At 38.7% G+C, this 18,844-nt stretch overlaps 1 protein-coding gene and 1 non-coding gene across 3 annotated transcripts in view; one reads left to right on the top strand and one right to left on the bottom strand.

Moving 5' to 3' along the window:
• Positions 1–18,589, top strand: part of LOC111337356 (uncharacterized) — a 37,601-nt gene extending 19,012 nt beyond the window's left edge. For both annotated transcript variants that reach the window (XM_088732820.1, XM_022943639.2), the window contains exons 3-5: positions 13,727–14,254; positions 14,855–15,400; positions 16,000–18,589. In XM_088732820.1, coding sequence (XP_088588946.1) covers positions 13,727–14,254; positions 14,855–15,400; positions 16,000–16,361 — 1,436 coding nt within the window. In that variant the 3' untranslated portion in view covers positions 16,362–18,589. The remainder of the gene's footprint in view (positions 1–13,726; positions 14,255–14,854; positions 15,401–15,999) is intronic.
• Positions 4,546–4,616, bottom strand: Trnan-guu (transfer RNA asparagine (anticodon GUU)). Its single transcript has one exon. It is a non-coding gene; the product is annotated as a tRNA-Asn (tRNA).
• Positions 18,590–18,844: the final 255 nt, after the last annotated feature.

Here is an 18,844-nt window from a genome sequence, read left to right as displayed (position 1 = left end):
TCTTTGGTAAATAATTGAGGAAATCGATAGTGTCCTTCAGATAACTTCGGACATGTGAAGTAAACGGCTTGATAAGGATGTCTACAAAGCGACTGAGTCTACTCGTTGGACACAATTTTATAGCATTGAAAGGGATTCTATCTATCTTTCACGCAAGACAGGAAATATGTGGGACGTACTCCACTTATTGAGTACCATGTTCCACAAGAGATCGAAAGATGATTCGAGCACATGCATGGTGACTAATTAAATTTCAACCGATAATTAACTGGTAACAGATGATAATGATAACAATAGCAATAGTAATGTTGATCCATAGGGGCTGGCTCAAGAACCTCACGGTAGTTTGGAAAATATAGAATGCCGGAATTCCGGCCGGAATACCCGGAATTCCCGGAATGACCAAAAAATAATAAATTGAAAAAAAAAAATTACCTAATAATTAAAAATAATAAGTGTGAATAAGTAATTAAAAAATAATTAATTAAAAAAGTAAAAATAAAGTGAAAAGAAAAATTAAAAAGAAAAAAAAGAAAATCAGTCTCTATAAGTAAAACCAAAAAAATGCAAAATTTTCTCTCAATAAAATGCAGAAACCACGTGACGTAAAAATATCTACCTATGGCACTGTTCACGGAGATACACACACTAGAACTACATGTAGCTTACAGCCTACAATATACAAACTGATGCCGAAGATTGCTTCAAGGTAAATAAACCAGAAATGTGATTTATCATTGACAGACTTCAAGCACTGTGGGTTCTAAGTGGAAAAGGGGATGTAAATATGATAAGTGCTTGGCGAGCAAACCCAAAGTGCGACCGCACTTAAAATCTGTCAGCACAAGCATTTTCTAATGCCACCCAATTTTTGCGGTTTTCAAAAATTTTAAAAATTTTAGAAATCATGAAAGACGCCGGTGTGCTTGGGTGGGACTGGCCGATTTTGCCAAAATTTTTTGAAACAAAGAGAACTGCGCCCGGTGCGGTCAAAGTTGTCATTTTGTGGGTGCGTGTGACGCATGGGTTAGAGCGGATAAAACCAGAAAGAGCGGGAAATTTCTCCATTACACGCTGGCGTGTTCCTTGCCTACATGAGATTATGGATAGACGAGAACTGCTCTTCCCCTACAGCAATTTATCAGGACATTACAGCCTTGGTTATCCGCAACAGCAAGATGTCTAAGGCACCGAACCGTGCCGGCAAGTTATAAGGTCCGCACCAGCGACTCCTGAAAATTACTCAGCCAGTCAGTCTAGAATATGTGAGTGTCCCTGCACAAGCAATGCCAGCTGCGCGCCAGATTCCCCTTTTGATGGTGGAAACTCGGGAAAAAATCATATGAAAAGAGGAGTGAGGAAGAAATCGCGATTCAAAGTGTTCTGTTTCGCTGCATGGTTAATTCGCGGGAATGTTTATTTGCCGGCTGAGAAATTGCCTACGTGCACGTGATTGACTTTTTCCTCTTTAACCTGGTTAAAATGCGACCCTAAGGTTGTCAATTTAATTTCCATTTCCGCTTAAAAAGGTTTAGTTTTTGGTTTTTTCGGATTTCCGGTGAAATAAAAATTTGACGGCAATGCGACAGTCTCATGATGCAGTTCCGTTCATTGCTTGATGTGTTCTAGCCCACAGCCTTGCAACTCAATCAGTCTCGCTTCTCGCGAGCTAAGATAAATATGAAGGCTTGAGGAATTATTTGCGAATTACAGGAGTCGCGTACACCTGCCAACACCTTATAAAGTGTATGTGGACGGGCCTCACCTGAATGAGATAACTGAGCTTTCCAGAAAGACTCTCTCCTAGCGGCCTAAACATATCTTTTCAGCATATTTTTTTAATCATCAACAATTACGGTAGAAATACTTCTAATTAGGGTTTCCATTACCTTTTTTCCAGCTCTTTCTCTGGACTACTCGATTCTGCGTGGTTTACAAATAGAAATGTATTAAGAAAAAATTGATAAAAAGTGGCTATACACTTCGGAATCGCTAGGTGTACCACCAATGAAAACAACGGACCACGTGTTGGGTCAAATTTAACATTCAAGTGAAACAACAACCATAAAAAGTAATTGGAAAAAATCTTACCATCTCCAGAGACAACCGAGGAGTAAGTCTTTACACCGAGGGTGAGCCAACTTCCGCCAACTTTCCGAGATTTGCATAGCGTGTCATAAGAGTTTAGAGGGTTTAATTTTATAATTTTAAACATTAGCCTAGGAATCAACCTACCAACCGATCAACAAATGACGAGCAAGTGTCGATAGAAGTTCAGACCGTAAGAGATAATACTGGGCCGTTTCAGTTTTATTCACGCTTGAAGACGGGACGTCCCGAAATTTTCTCACGTGCTTGTGAAATTACTCTAGCAAATTCAATACAATTGAACTCCAATTCTTAAACTTGTTTATTCTCTTGCTCGTTTGGCGTATACCTGTATACTTTTCTGTATACACCCTTACATTTCATTAGAAAACGCATCTACATATTTGTGTTTTCAGTGGCCACGCAGTTATGCGTCGAGGATTTACACGTGACATAATTACATGATAATTATTTTTAGGCCTGCAGTCACTGCTAAACTCCCACCTGTTTCCTGGAAGCATAATCAGATGAAGGGGGCGTGTTACGATGGGAAGAATTTAAAACTTAAAACAGGCGTATTCGTTGTAAGGTGATGTTTGACTGAATTCTACCTTTTAAGAGAGTCTTCTTAAAGCTGAAAATTTTCTCAATTGCCTGTCAACCATAGTTTGAGTACTTTCTTAATGTCAGCAGACCATATTAATAGCATCCACCATAGTTTGAGTACTTTCTTAAAGTTAGCAGACCATATTAATAACTTCTCGGGTTTTGGCCTCTCCGTTACTATACTAATGGGGAAATGAGTCATCTAACTTGATGCACGGGTCCCGTGCCCTCCCTGCACGGGAAACTCCCATGTGAAACAGACGGGAAGCTAGTCGTCTCGCTTAGGGGTGCAAATTTCTTTGGTAAGTTTGGTCTCACTAGGGTGTTGCGAGAAAAACCGCAATATTTTAAACCATAGAGTCCTCATTTCCTCGTTAGTTTGTTTCTTTAAGCGGTCACAAAGAACTTGAGCCACGCCTTAGGGCTAAATGAAAATTTCAAGACAATTTCACGAAGAATAGGAATGACAAGTTTGTCGCCCTTTGACTTGGAAGTCATAGCCTGCTTATTACATTTATGGGTAAGCCTTATTACATTAATGTTTATTCAGTTTATTACATTTCTAGGCAAAATTTTATTACATTTATGGTTAGTGGATTTATTACATTTGTGATTAAAAGTTATTACATTTATTGTTAGTATACAATTTATGGTCAATTTTATTACATTTATGGTTGGTATTACAAATATTGTTTTTATTACATTTATCCTCTTACGAAACCTCAAGAATTTGTGAGCTTTATGAAGTTGAACATCTAAGTAAGACCTACAAACGAAGAGAAAACACTTAAATATTGAAACAAAGGCTACAATCCATGCAGCGATTAATGGTACAATCCGAAACTCACCAAACACCGAACACCGAGATAACGTGACTGATAATAAACAAGTATAGCTGTTTAACTCATTTTTTTATCACTTCGGCCTTATTGAGATGATTATGAAGAACTTTTCTCGACGGCTAAATTTTGCGTTTGAGTCGCGATATTACCTTTTTGGATTTTTTTCCGAAAAATTAGCTTCCACATGACAAAATTTCCAATTGACAACGACCATGGCCATGTGCTGTAGACACACTTTAGCTCTAAACCCGTGTCGGTAAGGACAGATCACGCATGCTTCAACTGGCCGCTTTATGTACTTTAAGAAGGCATGCTGACCGGGACAGAGTTTATCGCTGAGCCTTTAGCATCAGTCGTTTGCAAAATAGGAATGTGCCTCAGAGAAACATCATAAGTGGTGTCTGTGTTGAGTTTGGTTCTGATAGCTGAAGACAGATAAACCGTAACTGTTTTCCCTATGAAAGCCTCAATTTTGTCGACAGAAAATGTGCCAGACCTCGTCAGTTTTAAGCTAGATGATAGTTTTCACTGGATCACAGGCAACCTCATTTCTTCTGATTTTGCCGGTTTGAGTTTTATAAGATTGGATCGCTTTCTCCAACTCCGACCCAAACGAAAACCAGCCTCAAATGTCTCTGTAAGTACGTCTTTTTACGCTTTTATGAATAATATGTAGATTTTGCAATTTTTACTCGCATTCTTCAGAAACCCATACCCAGTTGAGTGTCCAAGCACCGGTATCAGAAGTGGTAGTACGGCCGAGTTAATAAATCATGTTAGAGAAACAAAGTACCCGTCAATCACACGTATTCACATTAGAAAAAAAGCGAAATTTCTCTAGCGGGTAGTGGAACTCTTACGAATTGTAGATAACCGAGCCTGGAAAGCAGGAGTCTAGCAGGCGTGCAGACGGATCCAAAAGAATTATGAGTCAACAACAAAAATAATATTGCCAAGTTCTCTTTACAAGAACTGCAAAGCTCTCGCCTCTTGAAGATTGACAAAGTCTCGTCTCCGGGTGGACTTGAACCAACCTTTCGGTTAACAGCCGAACGCGTTAACCGATTGCGCCACGGAGACTTACTGATTATGGAAAATTGGTGAAATTTTTTATCTATGTGCTGGCCAATAATCTTCCTTCTCAACCCTTCCCGCCCATTTCATCAGTATGTGTTCTTAAATAGATTTCCTTAGGGAGACGAAATAATTTCTGTAACAATCAAGAGCTTCTTTAATTGGCGATCATATACTTCGTTCTGATGGTTGATTTAGGGGTGATATTGCAAGTAGAAACAGGAAGCTAGTCAGTCTTAGTGTGGAAAGTGTTAATACTATGGCTACAGCGAAGTTTGAATAGGATTATTTTCTTACTTCCTTTTTACTTGTAATGATAGAAGCGTCGGAATATGATTGATTTTATGAACCGAGAATAAAACGGAATCCAAAATGGTTCGATTATTTTTCAGGTCACTACATTTGGTGGCTGTAGGTCCAATCTTCACTTCAAGTTTACAAGTTTTATTATTATTATTATTATTATTATTATTATTATTATTATAATTATTATTATAATTATTATTGCAATATTACAAAAACTATGCACTGCCCGCAGTTAGCAAAGGCTAGTCGAGGCGGGCAGCGTTTAATACGTATATTATAAAATAAAGATTTGCAGAGCAAGAGATTCAAAATTCTAGACAAATTACAACTACATTAATACATTTAAGATACGGCAAGATAATAGAACAAGCTGGGGTCTTGTAGTTGTGCTATTAAAGTAGACAAATCGTCATGTTTTTCGAGTCTCTGGAGGAGGAAATCATGAATTTTACTCTTAATTGTATTTTGATAGCTGGCGCGCTTCACAAGACAAGCTATTCCAGATTCTAACACCATTTCTTGCAAATATCCTTTTTTGTATACCTAATCTTGAACTTTCAACAAAATAGTCGCCTCTTGAAGATGATCTTGTCTTATGGGGATGAATAATAGCTTGATAAGTGAATAAGTTAGCTATGTTAGATGACAAATCATTGGATATGTGATGCATCATGATGGCAACTTATTTAAAGTAAAGCATATCCAAAGGAAGAAAACGAGAAGAAACAAAAAACGGGATTGCTTGAGATCTGTAGTCACCAAAGAACATTAAGCGAAGGGCTCCTTTTTGAAGGATTAGAATTTTATCTCTGAATTTTTGCAGCTTGACCCCACGCGACTATACCATACAACAAATAGGGTTGGATAAGTGACCTGTAAACGTGGTTTAGAGTACTAAGGGGTACAAAGTGTCGTAATCTAGAGATAACGCCGATTGATTTACTTATTTTGGATGCAATATGAGCAATATGGTGACCCCATGAAAGAGTTTCATCAATAAGCACTCCTAAGTATTTAATAAATTCCTTACGTTCTAAAGAAATATAACTGTTAGTATGATGGTCAAAGATTCTCAAATTTATTTGGTGATTCAGTTTTTTCTGTCTAGGCCGAAAAATAACAAAGTTAGATTTCTTATATTCAGTGATAACTTGTTAGCGATTAACCAATCGTAGATGTTACAGAGGTCAGCACTAACTACGGTTTCGAGTAACTTAAGATTTTTATCAGCATATAAGATTGGATTAATATCATCTGCAAATGAGTAAAATTTAAATCGATTAGAGCTATTAGATATATCATTTATATAAATGTGGAAAAGTAGGGGTCCTAACACCGACCCCTGTGGAACTCCTGATAATATTACTTCCTTCTTGGATATATTTTTAATACCAATTTGCGTTGTTTGTTGTCGACCTACTAGGTAAGAAGCAAACCACTTGTTCACTATTCCACGTATTCCGTAATGATTCAGCTTTTGCAATAATATTGAATGGTCGACCGTGTCGAAGGCCTTCCTCAAGTCAATGAATATACCACACGAATACAGCTTTTTGTCCAATGATGTTATTTTCAATTTGACTGATTATGTCCAGGATAGCGTGTTAAGTAGATCGTTTCTCGCGGAAACCATATTGTGAATCATTAAGTATATTACGTTTCTCAAGAAAGCATTTGAGACGACGAAACATCATTTTTTCGAAAATACGATTAAAAACAGGCAGAAGAGATATAGGTCTATAATTACAAGGGTCAGATTCATCATCATTTTTGTATATTGGAATAACTTCAGCAAGTTTTAGCTTAGATGGATAAGTTCCACATTCGAGTGATTTATTTATAATTATAGACAAAGGTTGACTAATGACATGTTTACCAGATCTTAAAATGCGAATAGGTAGGGAATATAATCCATGACTGACTGAGCTTTATTTTGAGGAATAGTCAAGATTTCAAGTTCAATTTCAGAAGGAGACACAGGTTTAAGGAAGAACGAACCAGAGGAATTTAACTTTGGAAGATATTTAGTCAATTGTTTAGATGGATTTGGCATTTTAGAGGCTAAATTTATATCCAACTGAAGAAAAATACTTATTTATTATATCAGGGTACTCAGAGGAATTATAGCTTACTTGTTTGGTTCGCAAGCATTTTAAATTCGCCATGTAATCATCCACTTTTAGTGCTGCCTGGGTTTTTCCATGAGGACTCTATGGTTTTTTTTAATATTGAGATCCAGTTGGATGAGCTTGAGCAGTACGCACGAAGAGATTGCCTCGAAATAACTCGGGTATTCCGATCGTACCAAATGATAACCCAGCGTTGCTGGTAAAAGAAATGTCTGAGATTATGGGAGTGAACCTCAGCCCAAACGATATATCGATCGCTCACCGTTTGCCGCCGACGAAGAAAGTGAAAGATCGACTAATTGTAAAATTCACTCGAAGAGAGAAAAGAGACGAAATCTACTGCAACAGGAAAAGATTAAAATCTAAGCGGACTAAAGACCTACCGTCGGTAGTCTGTGAGCTAGAATCTGTGGCTGTAATTCATAAAGGACTAATTCATTTCAATGAAAGCCTGACGCCGTACAAAAAGCGACTACTGGGCAGAATTTTACAATTCAAGCGCGACCATAACTACAAGTTTATCTGGACGGCTAACGGTAAAATAATGCTGAAGAAAACGGAGAGCTCATTTACGAAATGTTTTGTGATACATGAGGAATTCGAAGAATTCCTCGATCAGCTTGATTAGCTATAGCTCAATTTAGCGACCTCCATAAATGTATACTATTATGGATCTAGACATGGCTAATCATCAAGAAAACGTAAGTAGTTCTTTACCATTTCATGGGTTAACTGCTAGAGAATTTTATGCTATGGTTGGTAGCTGACCGGATGGGCGCCATGATGATCTTGACTTCTACGATCTCCTCCCTAATCCAAATAAATTCGACGAATGCGACCCAGATTTAATGTTCAATACCCCTTGCTCAGAATATTATTCAGTCCGCAGTTTAATAAAATGCTAGCTAAAACAGACGCCAAATATTTTTCAATTCTCCATTGTAATATCAAAAGTCTTTCTAAAAACCTAAATTTATTGGAAGAACTGTTATACTCCATTGATACCAAAGTGGATATTCTTCGAATTACAGAAACCAAATTGGGTGAGAATTCTGTTAGTAATCTAAATATCAACGGCTATAATTTATTTCACACAGACTCTCCAACAAAGGCGGGTGGAGCCGCTCTGTATATCGCTAATAATCTTAAAGCAGTACCTAGGCCTGATTTTGAATTTGATATATATCACTAGTTGAATCATGCTGGGCAGAAATTGATGCTGGCAAAGGTAAAGAGAAGATTATAATAGGCTGTATCTACAAGCATCTTACTTGTGATCTAGAACAGTTTTGCAACCAACTAAATGATATAATCAAATCAATTAATTCCAATAGGCATGAAATTTACATCTTTGGAGATATGAATATAAATTTCCTGAAATTTAATGAACACATCCAAACTGAAGAATTCTTAGATATGCTCTATGCCAAAAACATCTTACCAATCATTACTAAACCTACCAGGCTTACTGATCATACAGCAACACTCATTGACCATATATATACAAATTGTTTTAAAAATCTTACAGCAGGAATCCTGACAGTTGATTTAACAGATCATCTCCCCATTTTCTGCATAGTTAAAACCCAGCCCACACGGAACAATGATAATAAAATATATTTTCGAGACTATTTTAAATTTAAGAGAGACCTATACTTGGATGATATAGATCAGATTGCTTGGCATGAAATCCTTAATCCCCAAAATAATTTAAATGAGAAGCTAAGGGAGACAATTAATATCCTGAATGAAATTGTTGACAAACATGCACCTATCATGCTGGCTAGCCAAAGCAAACAAAAGCAACTTAATGAGCCATGGCTCACTAAGGCTATTTTAAAATCAGTAAAAAGGATACAGAAAATGTACTGTACACATTACTTAAGCAATGACTCCCAAAAAAGAAAAGGGAATATAAACATTATGCAGCTATTGTTTCACATCTTAAGAATAAAAGTAAGACAGACTATTAAAGCATGCAATTCTCAAAGTATGTAATGATAATCTTAAACAAACTTGGAAACTTATCAGTACTCTTGTTAAAAGGAAAACTAGAGGTTAAACTTTCCCTACAAAAATTACTCATAATAATCGCACTTATTCACAAGAAAAGGACATTGCTGAATTATTCAATAATTTCTTTGTCAACATTGGGCCAACTTTAGCGCAGAAAATTAAACCTGATCATACAGACCCTTTGCAATACATAGAATCTACACCATCAAACAGCTTCTACCTTGCTCCAGTAACCCTAGCACAAGTGTTTGCATTGTTTGCTGGGCTAAAAGAAAATAAAGCATCACTCACTGTTCCTAATAAGCTTATCAAACTTGCAGCTGAACAGCTCTCTGCACCCTTCACTGAGATCTACAATGAGTCAATATCATCAGGGGAGTTTCCTGAAGCCTTTAAGATATCAAAAGTAACCCCAATATTTAGAAGCGGTAGTGTTTCTGAGTTAGGTAATTATAGACCAATAGCAGTTATTTCTCCCTTCACTAAAGTACTGGAAAGACTAGTATATGACCAGCTTGTGTCCTATTTAGAAAAAGAATGTCTACTTTTTAACTATCAATTCGGCTTTCGAAAGGGATATTCCACGGAATATGCAATTCTCGAAACTGTAGAGAACTTGAAGTCAGCAATTGACAGTCAACAAATTACATGTGGTATATTCTTAGACTTTTCTAAGGCCTTTGACACAATTAACCATAATATTTTCTTAGGAAAATTATACAAATATGGGATCCGAGGAGTCCCCCATGCATGGTTTTCGAGCTATGTAACTAATCGTAAGCAATATGTCAAAGTTGGTAATACAGAATCTAGCCTGAAAACTATTACATGTGGTGTACCCCGAGGCTCCACACTAGGTCCGTTGCTGTTTCTGTTGTATATTAACGATTTGCCAAGGTCTTCAGAGAAATTAACTTTTAGGATTCTTGCAGTTGATACAAATATGTTTTATTCTTTAAAAGACCCCGAGCAGCTCCAATCAGTTATTGATGAAGAACTTAGAAAGGTCTTAAAATACTGTGCAGCAAATATGCTGTCAATTAATTTCAAGAAGACTAATTATATGATTAATTATATGATTAATTTATTTTTGTTTTTCTCGTTGCCATGTTCCCACCAATAACGTAGCTCCATTTTCTGCCTTTAAAGGTACACACAACCCACAATTCCTCTATTCGCTCAGACGAAGGGCTAATGCTCGAAACGTCAGCTTTTGCAATCGTTATGGTGGCAAATTTACCATTTCAACTTTGTTGATATATCCAAATTATTTCATTATTCCCACCGACGCAGCCCCAAACAGTTTCTTTCGAAACTATCAGCCGTTATTAATTATATGATTATTACTTCACTTAAAAAGAGAACAAATATCAGAATAACAGCTTGCAATATAGAACAAAAATCTCAGATAAAATATTTGGGGGATTTTGTTGATGAACATTTAAAATGGGATTCTCAGCTCCAGCACAAACAATAAAATAACAAAAAACATCGGAATTACATTTAAGCTTAGACATTATTTACCTGTGAGCACACTCAAACAACTGTACTACTCATATATCCATATCTAACATATGGATTGATGTGCTGGGGAACTGCATACCAAACCAGGTTAAATAAAATCAAAACAAGTCAAAGCAACGGTATCCGCAGCATCTTCTTGGCTAGCAAAAGAGAAAGTTCTACACCATATTTCACACTATTAGAAATCTTAAGATTAGAGAATATTTTTAAATTAAAAATTGGCTCTCTTGTGCATAAAATTCAATATCAAAAAAAGAATATATCTCCAGTCCTCTATGATCTAGCCCAACCGGCTTCAGCTGTCCATAATTACTCTACTAGGTATGCCACTAATCAAAACTTGTACAGACCATTCTCTAGAACCAATTATGGTCTAGCAAGATTTAGTGTGGTGGCATCACAGATGTGGCAAACGATACCTATTAAAATAAAGTGTCTCCCTGCCAAAAGCTTTAAAAAAGAATATAAACTCTTCCTACTTGGCAGGCAGACATCTTGAACAACTTTAACCTATCATAGAGCTCTATTTTACTATTTTAACTATTTAGTATATGTGCTATCTCCTTAAGTGTATTTAACTTTCACCCATCCGTAACTGCTCTGTGGTAGTGGCCAACTCGAAAGCTTGGCTCCTTTGGCTACTACACACTCTTTCCACTGCTTTTTGTAAATTCATGTATAGTTAGAACTCTCTTCTTTTTTTTTCTACTTTTTCTCTTTCTCGTTGTTGTATTTTTAGTAGAATAAGTGTGAATAAAAGACTGAAATGAATGAATGAGTATCTCTTCGCAAAAATCTTTGGATTTGGTCAAATCCTTAAATTTTTGAGCTCCGTTGAAGTACAGAAATCGCATTAAAATCACCGCCATTTTGACTCACGACCGTGTTTCAAGGATCAAGAGTCTGGCGACTAATGTGACGTCACTTCGAGAACCCAAAAATCTTTTTTTCGCGCCATTTTGCACAGTTTACTGGTTATGTTTGGAAGGTTAGATCGATATTGGTCGCAAATATGCCGCAGAATGAATCTAGTGCTAGAAAGGCTTTCGCAGGTCGACGACTGGCCGAGAATTCTCGAAGTGACGTCACAAGTCTACTCTGCCCAGATCCCCATTTACGCGGTCGTGGTCCATTCTGATCTCGACTTCAACAGGGCATAAAATAATGAGGATTTAACCAAATCCAACAATTTTTTCGAAGAAACTCTCACCAAAGCGGAAACATTTTTTTAAGAGAAAAAAAATTTAGGGGTCAGGTGCACTAGCTTTAAAAGCTGATGTTTGACGAACGGCTTACGCTCGAAACCAAACTCGTTTCCAGGGCCTTTTCCTTTAGCTCGCGCCCCGCCCCCAGCTCCATCCCCAGCTCCACCCCCAGCTCCACCCCCAACTAAGGGAAAAGGTACTGGGAACGATGTTGGCTCGAAGCGTCAGCTTTAAAACTCCTTACGATGGTCCAATTTACTTTATCATCTCAGTTTATAAAAGGAAAATTATTTTGTACTCCCCCACCGACGCACCTCAGTTTCTTTAGAAATTTACTCCTTAATGAGACTGCAATGTCTAATTACAACTCTATATAATGATTGACGAAAAATGAAGCAGTCCATCCGCCAATCACATTCGCATTCCAATTAATATGTGTTGTTTTACTCATATGGCAATCTAGATTAGCGAGAGACACGCAGCCGTTTTGAGTCTTTTACTTAAACGCGTGACGCTGTCTGTGCGAAGTGATAATTATGATTTCCAAAATGTTGTTAGCATCTGTGTAGCGATGTACTAAAGAGGTTGTGGAGTTAGGCGAGAGTGCGCTTGTCCAGTTTCGAAAAAAAATACGGGGAAAAATACTACACTAAAGAAAATGATGCATATTCAAGCCAAAAAAAAGGTTGAATAAATTTTACAGGAAACACTAGAACGTAAATGTAGTTTTGAACATAAGTTTCGGCAGCAAAAGTTTTTGGCAAACTAAACGAATAGCAAAAGACAAAAAACTAATTCTGAATTCGTCGATCGGCCGCGGTTTGAAGTAGGTTAAACGAACAAAAAAAACCATCATGCCCGTTAACCTACAGTCCTATTAAGCGTTGTGAGAAGCTATTGTATGAAATCTGTTCCAATCTCTCTTTTTTTGTCCCTACAATGGCATGTGCATTCCTTGACGCTAATTGATTGTTTTTGAAAGGTATTTCTTCTTCTCTTTTAACTTACAAATTTCGAGCGATAATTTTACTCGTTCGATCAGCCCTTTACAAAACAGAAAACGAAGTGTTTCTTTTGTTAGTGGTTTCCTTAACGAATGTTGCAGCGATAATTAGCCACGTGGTTGCAATGTAGTAAAAAAGATGCAAAATACGATGCTGCTCTGAACTCAATATTATTGGTGAAATAAGCGAGACCCACTAGTATAGTTTAATTTCAAACAAGCGGAGAACTCAATGTAATCCGCGATCTTCATTGATAAGGCAAATAGATATAGAGTAACGTTAGTTTTTGGTCGGCTGTTTTCCCCGAAAATCGACGGGCTCGTTTAAAATGGCCCGGTTTAATCTCAGGCCCGATAGCGGTCAATTTTTCCTGAAATGTTTCAAAGTTCATTCGCAGCATTTCCTTGTAAGCGGCAGTGTCCTCCACTCGCAATCCTCCACCAATTTCAACATCCCCCTTTCGTTTCTCTTTTTAATCTATTCCCTTGTCCTTCCTCTCTTCCACCAACGCTCTCCAGATTCATCCTCCGTACATTCCTCCAACAAATCGATTACTAGTAAGCAAGCTGCCGCCCTCCTTCGTCGTGATAAATTCATATTTCAACAAGTTTGTTTGACTCACGCGAAGCCATATTAGTGTTCACATTTTACGCGGGAAGAACCTGGAACTAGCTGCTCGCGTGACTTTGCTCGCGCGACTGCCGGTGAACTATCATCAACTATCACGAACTTTTTTGGCCGTTTGACCATGCGAATGATAGTTTGTGATAGTTGATGATAGTTTGAAGAGAATCAACTATCATCGCCTATCATGCGCCGTTTGACCAACGCCTTAGATCTTAGAAACACGTACCGTCGAATGTAACTTTTGACGCGACAGGAGGTCAAGTGCCAACTTATTAATCGATCATTTGCCTTTACCTCTGTAACAGGGCCAAACAAGGTTCTTTGTAAAGGTTGTGAAGAGGAGGTGCCACGTTTACAGCAGGAGATTGAAGTGCTTCAGGAGAAGCAGAGTTATCTAATGGGTCTCATAAGTGATGCTTACCAACCCATCCGGTCCCTCAGGAAATACGAGCAACACCCAAGTGGAACACTAGAAGAAATTGAGACATTCGTTTGCAACGCGAGTTATGCCTCTGGCCGGGATCAGTCTAATCCAAAGAGACCTGATCGACAGAAGGAAAAGGAAAAACAACAACAAAAATCAGCAGACGACCCTCATGATTTACACACAAGTAGAAAAAGAGCCCTGGCTGGCCCTTTAGAAGGGGATTCTAAATGGTTGGAGCTTACTCTTTCCTTGGATGGGGCAACCGGAGGAGGAGATGCGGCAGCAACAACCATCAAAAAGGAGGAAGAACTGCGCAATGAGGTAAAGTGGGAGCAAGAACAAGGGGATAAGAAACAAGAGCAGGAGCAGAAGGCAGAGCGAGAAAAAGTAGGAAAAGGAATAGAAGGTATTAATCATTAATAGGAGTATTACTACTCTCCCCTGGATGGGCTACTAGTCCCTCCGGAAGCTAACCTCCCCCTCCCTACCCCCAACATTTCATCAGGCCCCGACAATTTTCCAGTATTCATTCTTACTCCTGAGTAGAGAGAGGCACTGTGATAGTACAGTGTCCTGACCAAGAACGCAGCACATTGTCCAGACCAGGTTTCGATCCAAAACCTCTCACACCGGAGCCCAGTAAACTGACCATCAGGCCACTGCGTCTCTGGAAAGAGGGCTCTTTAATCAAGGGGGTGGGGTGCTTATTGACTTATTGCAGCGATGGGAATAAAATTGAAAGAACAAACAACACACATAAAGGAACTCTGTAAGAACATGGAGATAGAAATAACTGAAAAGGAGAAGAAACTTTACTCCAGTGAGATTCCACTGTAGTTGACTTTACCTGGAATCTAGTTTATTTTTAGTGCTATGAACTATGGAGAAAATGCATACTACTTTTGTATAGTTGCATTACGTATATCCTTGATGCGCCTAATTTTTGCGTGGAAGAGGGTCAAGTGTCAACTTTGTAACCGATCAGTTGCCTTTACCCTTGTAACAGGGCCAAATGTGCCGGTTCTCTGTAACTGCCATGAAGGGCTAGAGGCATTTGTACAGCAGCAGAATGAGGAGTCGAATCAGAAGAGTCTGAGAAATGAAATACGTATCAGAGGTGAGTTAAACAGAGCCATCCAGTCCCTCAGGAGAGACATTCAAGACGAACCTGAAATAAAGTTAACTTTAAGGAACGCTTTGGATGAACAAAGAGATAGCAATTTATTCTTGGCCCAGCTGGATCGACCTAATTCAAAGAGACCTGATCTACAGAAGGAGAGGGAAAAAGAACGACAAAAACTAGCAGACAACCCTCTTTCTTTGCCCGCAAATAGAGGAAAAACCCCGGCTGGCCATTCAGAAGAGGTTTCTGTATGGTCAGAGTCTATTGCTTCCTCGGATGAAGCAACCGGAGGAGGAGATACGGCGGAAATAGCCGTTAAAAAGGAGGAAGAAATACGAAGTGAGGTAAAGCGGAAGCAGGAACAGGGGGATAAGAAACAAGAGCAGGAGCAGAAGGCGGAGCGAGAAGAAGTAGGAAAAGGAATAGAAGGTATTAAGTATTAAAAGGAATATTACCACTCCCACCTGGATGGGATACTAATCCATCCGCAAGGTAACCTCCCCCTCCCCCAGCATTTCATCAGGCTTCTCCGACAATTTGCCAGTACTCATTCTTACTCCTGGGTAGAGAGAGGCACTGTGAGACTTAGTGTCCTGCCCAAGAACGCACCACATTGACCAGACCAGGTTTCGATCCAAAACCTTTCACACCGGAGCCTAGTAAACTGACCATCAGTCCACTGCTTCTCTGAAAGGAGGGCTCTTTAATCGAAGGGGTGGGGTGCTTATTGACTTATTGCAGCGATAGGAATAAGATTAAAAGAACAAACAACACACATAAAGGAACTCTGTAAGAACATGGAGATAGAAATAACTTAAAAGGAGAAGAAACTTTACTCCAGTGAGATTCCACTGTAGCTGACTTTACCTGGAATCTAGTTTATTTAAAACTATGAACCATGGAGAAAATGCATATTAATTTCGTCTAGCTGCATTGCGTGTATCCTTGATGCGCCTTAATTTTTGCGTGGAGGAGGGTCAAGTGTCAACTCAGTATTAACCGATCAGTTGCCTTTACCTTTGTAACAGGGCCAAATTTGCCGGGTCTGTGTAACGGCTGCAAAAGGCTAGAGGCACTGGTACAGCAGCAGAATGAGGAGTCGAATCGGAAGAATCGGAGAAATCTAATGTCTCTCAGATATGAGGTTTACATAGCCCTCCAGTCCCTCAAGAGAGACATTCAACACCTAGCTGAAATAAGCCTTGATCTAAAGAAGGAAAGGGAGAAAGAACAACAAGAACAAGCAGACAACACTCTTGCTGTGCAAACTCCGTCTGACCGTCCAGTAAAGATTGCAGGAGATGGAGGAGCAGGAAGAGGAGGAGAGGCATGCGGACGAAAGGCAGGAGGAAAGAAAAAAAAGAAAAAGAAAAATTCACAACACAAGTGAGATTTAAAGAATAATAAGAAACGAGGTGTTTGAGACATCCTTTATTTGAGGAATTTTCGCTGGGAACTTTAACTTGTCTTAAAATTGATACAGAATGATTTTTAAGATACAATGAATATATGAAGTTCATATATATATATATATATATTTTTTGAACTGCGGTATTAGATATGTATGATGCACGATCCTCGCAGTAGATAGCGCTATTTATGCCATAGCGAAAATCAGACCTGAAAAAAATCAGGCCCGTACGGGACTCGAACCACTGACCTCTGCGATACTAGTGCAGCGCTCTACCAATTGAGCTAACAAGCCAACTGGGAGCAGGCCGTTAAGTTGATTCGTAATAAACCCGTGAAAGTGATAAATAAGATACAATGAATATATGAAGTTCATATATTTTTTTTTTTTTTTCCTGATTGGTGTGGCTCACCCAATTGTCTAGCTTTGGGCTTGTAAAAATAGTAAATTTGCGATGAACAACAGGAACAACAAAGTTCCTGTTTGTTAGTGGTGTCTTATTTGGGTTTGTCTACTGGCCCTGGTTTGGACCAATAACATAGTTCCTGTTTGTTTTTTAGGTTTCCAATAATTCTCTTTTAATAGCATAGAATATCAAGTGCTTTGTTATTCACTACGGCAAACCTCATACAAATATTTGGGTTGGTAATTTTGCAAAGAGCTTTGATCCTTGAAGATCGACAGGCTTCTAACCCTAACAAGTTCGCCAATAAAGTATTTAAGAAGGTGTATTAGACTTGATTTAGTAAGTCAAACAGTTGACCAGTTGGCTGAGTAAAAATCAGAAAAACCAGAAGAGTCTGCGTTGGACTTCCCAGTAACCTTGGGAATAGGGAAAAGAATTGATTGCCGTTTTATAAAGTCCCAGTACTAGTGATAACGGGCAGACTGGAATTTATGAAACGGGAAGCCTCCGTTACTTCAAGCGGAACGGGCGCTTTCCCTACCGCTCATCGGGGAACGCTGCAACAGAAACCAAGGGAGGCTTCATCCTCTCTTGAAGTGTCATAGAGAATAACTGTCCAAGTGAGGTTCTTTTTCAGTCAACAAAAGAAAAACAGGGTTCAAGTAACCGCTAACTTTCATTTTTATTATGCTAAATTAGATGTCAAAAAACACTTGTTTAAGCAGTTTATATCAAGAAAACAATTTCAAACCATGTTTGATCGACAATACAGCTCTAGAACCTGTCTTTTGTGTCTTTTCGTGTGATTTTTGTGGGGGATATAACTTAGGTTTTTTTTTTATCCTTCTGCAGGTCTGCTCCCTAGGCTCGGTCATCTACAACTCGCAAGAGTTCCACTACCCGCTATGAAAATTTTGTTTTTTTCTAATATGAACACGTGTGGTTGACGGGTATTTTGTTTCTCTAACATGATTTATCAAATCGGTCGTACTACCAGTACTGATAGCCCACGCTGGGACAGGGTATTAAATCACGTGACTAACAATTTAGCTCAACGGCGTTAAAGTATTATACTCGGTATCGTATCGTTTCGGAAAAACCGTATCGGTCCATTTTTAGCCAATACCAAATTTTCGCGCCAAAACTTACAAAACATACACGTTACCTATTAATTTTTATTAACACTTTCTATATATGGTAAAAGCCGTTACCCCATTGAGAACCTCCTAACATATCATCTGAAGATTTCTTTGCACCCACTTTCTAGAGTTCATCTGCGCGTCCCTCTTGACGAAGACATTACGATTTTGCATTCTACAAAAAGGTTCAGTTTCTCTTGTTGACTGAAAAAGAACCTCACTTGGACAGTTATTCTCTATGACACTTCAAGAGAGGATAAAGCCTCCCTTGGTTTCTGTTGCAGCGTTCCCCGATGAGCGGTAGGGAAAGCGCCCGTTTCGCTGGAAGTAAAGGAGGCTTCCCTTTTCATAAATTCCAGTCTGCCCGTTATCACTAGTACTAGGACTTTATAAAACGGCAATCAATTCTAGGTATTACCTAATTGGTACTTAATTTGCGCGATTTTTGGCGGTACCGTACAGCCAAAATCGCGCAAATTAAGTACCAATTAGGTAATTAAGACTGGCTAATAGAGGAAATACATTTATTTAATTTCGAGTCTCGGTTTATTGCTTGTTATCTAACTATAAAGTTTATGTGAAGACTCGAGTCCACACCGATTCCGTTTGCCAGAAAGACAGCATGTGTACAAAAAGAAAATAAAGAGAATGAGTTAAGCTTACCCTCCTTCCAACTTGATTATTATGCAGGTTGAACGCTGTTCGAGCGTCGTTTCCTTTTTCCAGTTTGTCAATAAACCGTCTCGTCTCCTTCTCTCCAAACTCGATGTCATTACTACAACCTCCCCATTGCCAGTCGTTGTTTCCTTTTGAATGTTTTCATGTCTTGCCACACCTGCATCCGGGTATTCTGTTCTGTCTGCACTGCAGGGTGAGTTCGTGATTGATGGCGGCTGCACTAATGGCGTGAAGGAAAG

The sequence above is a fragment of the Stylophora pistillata genome, chromosome 9, assembly GCF_964205215.1.
Source record: "Stylophora pistillata chromosome 9, jaStyPist1.2, whole genome shotgun sequence".
Lineage (NCBI taxonomy): Eukaryota > Metazoa > Cnidaria > Anthozoa > Scleractinia > Pocilloporidae > Stylophora > Stylophora pistillata.
This window is presented reverse-complemented; position numbering and strand designations above follow the sequence as displayed.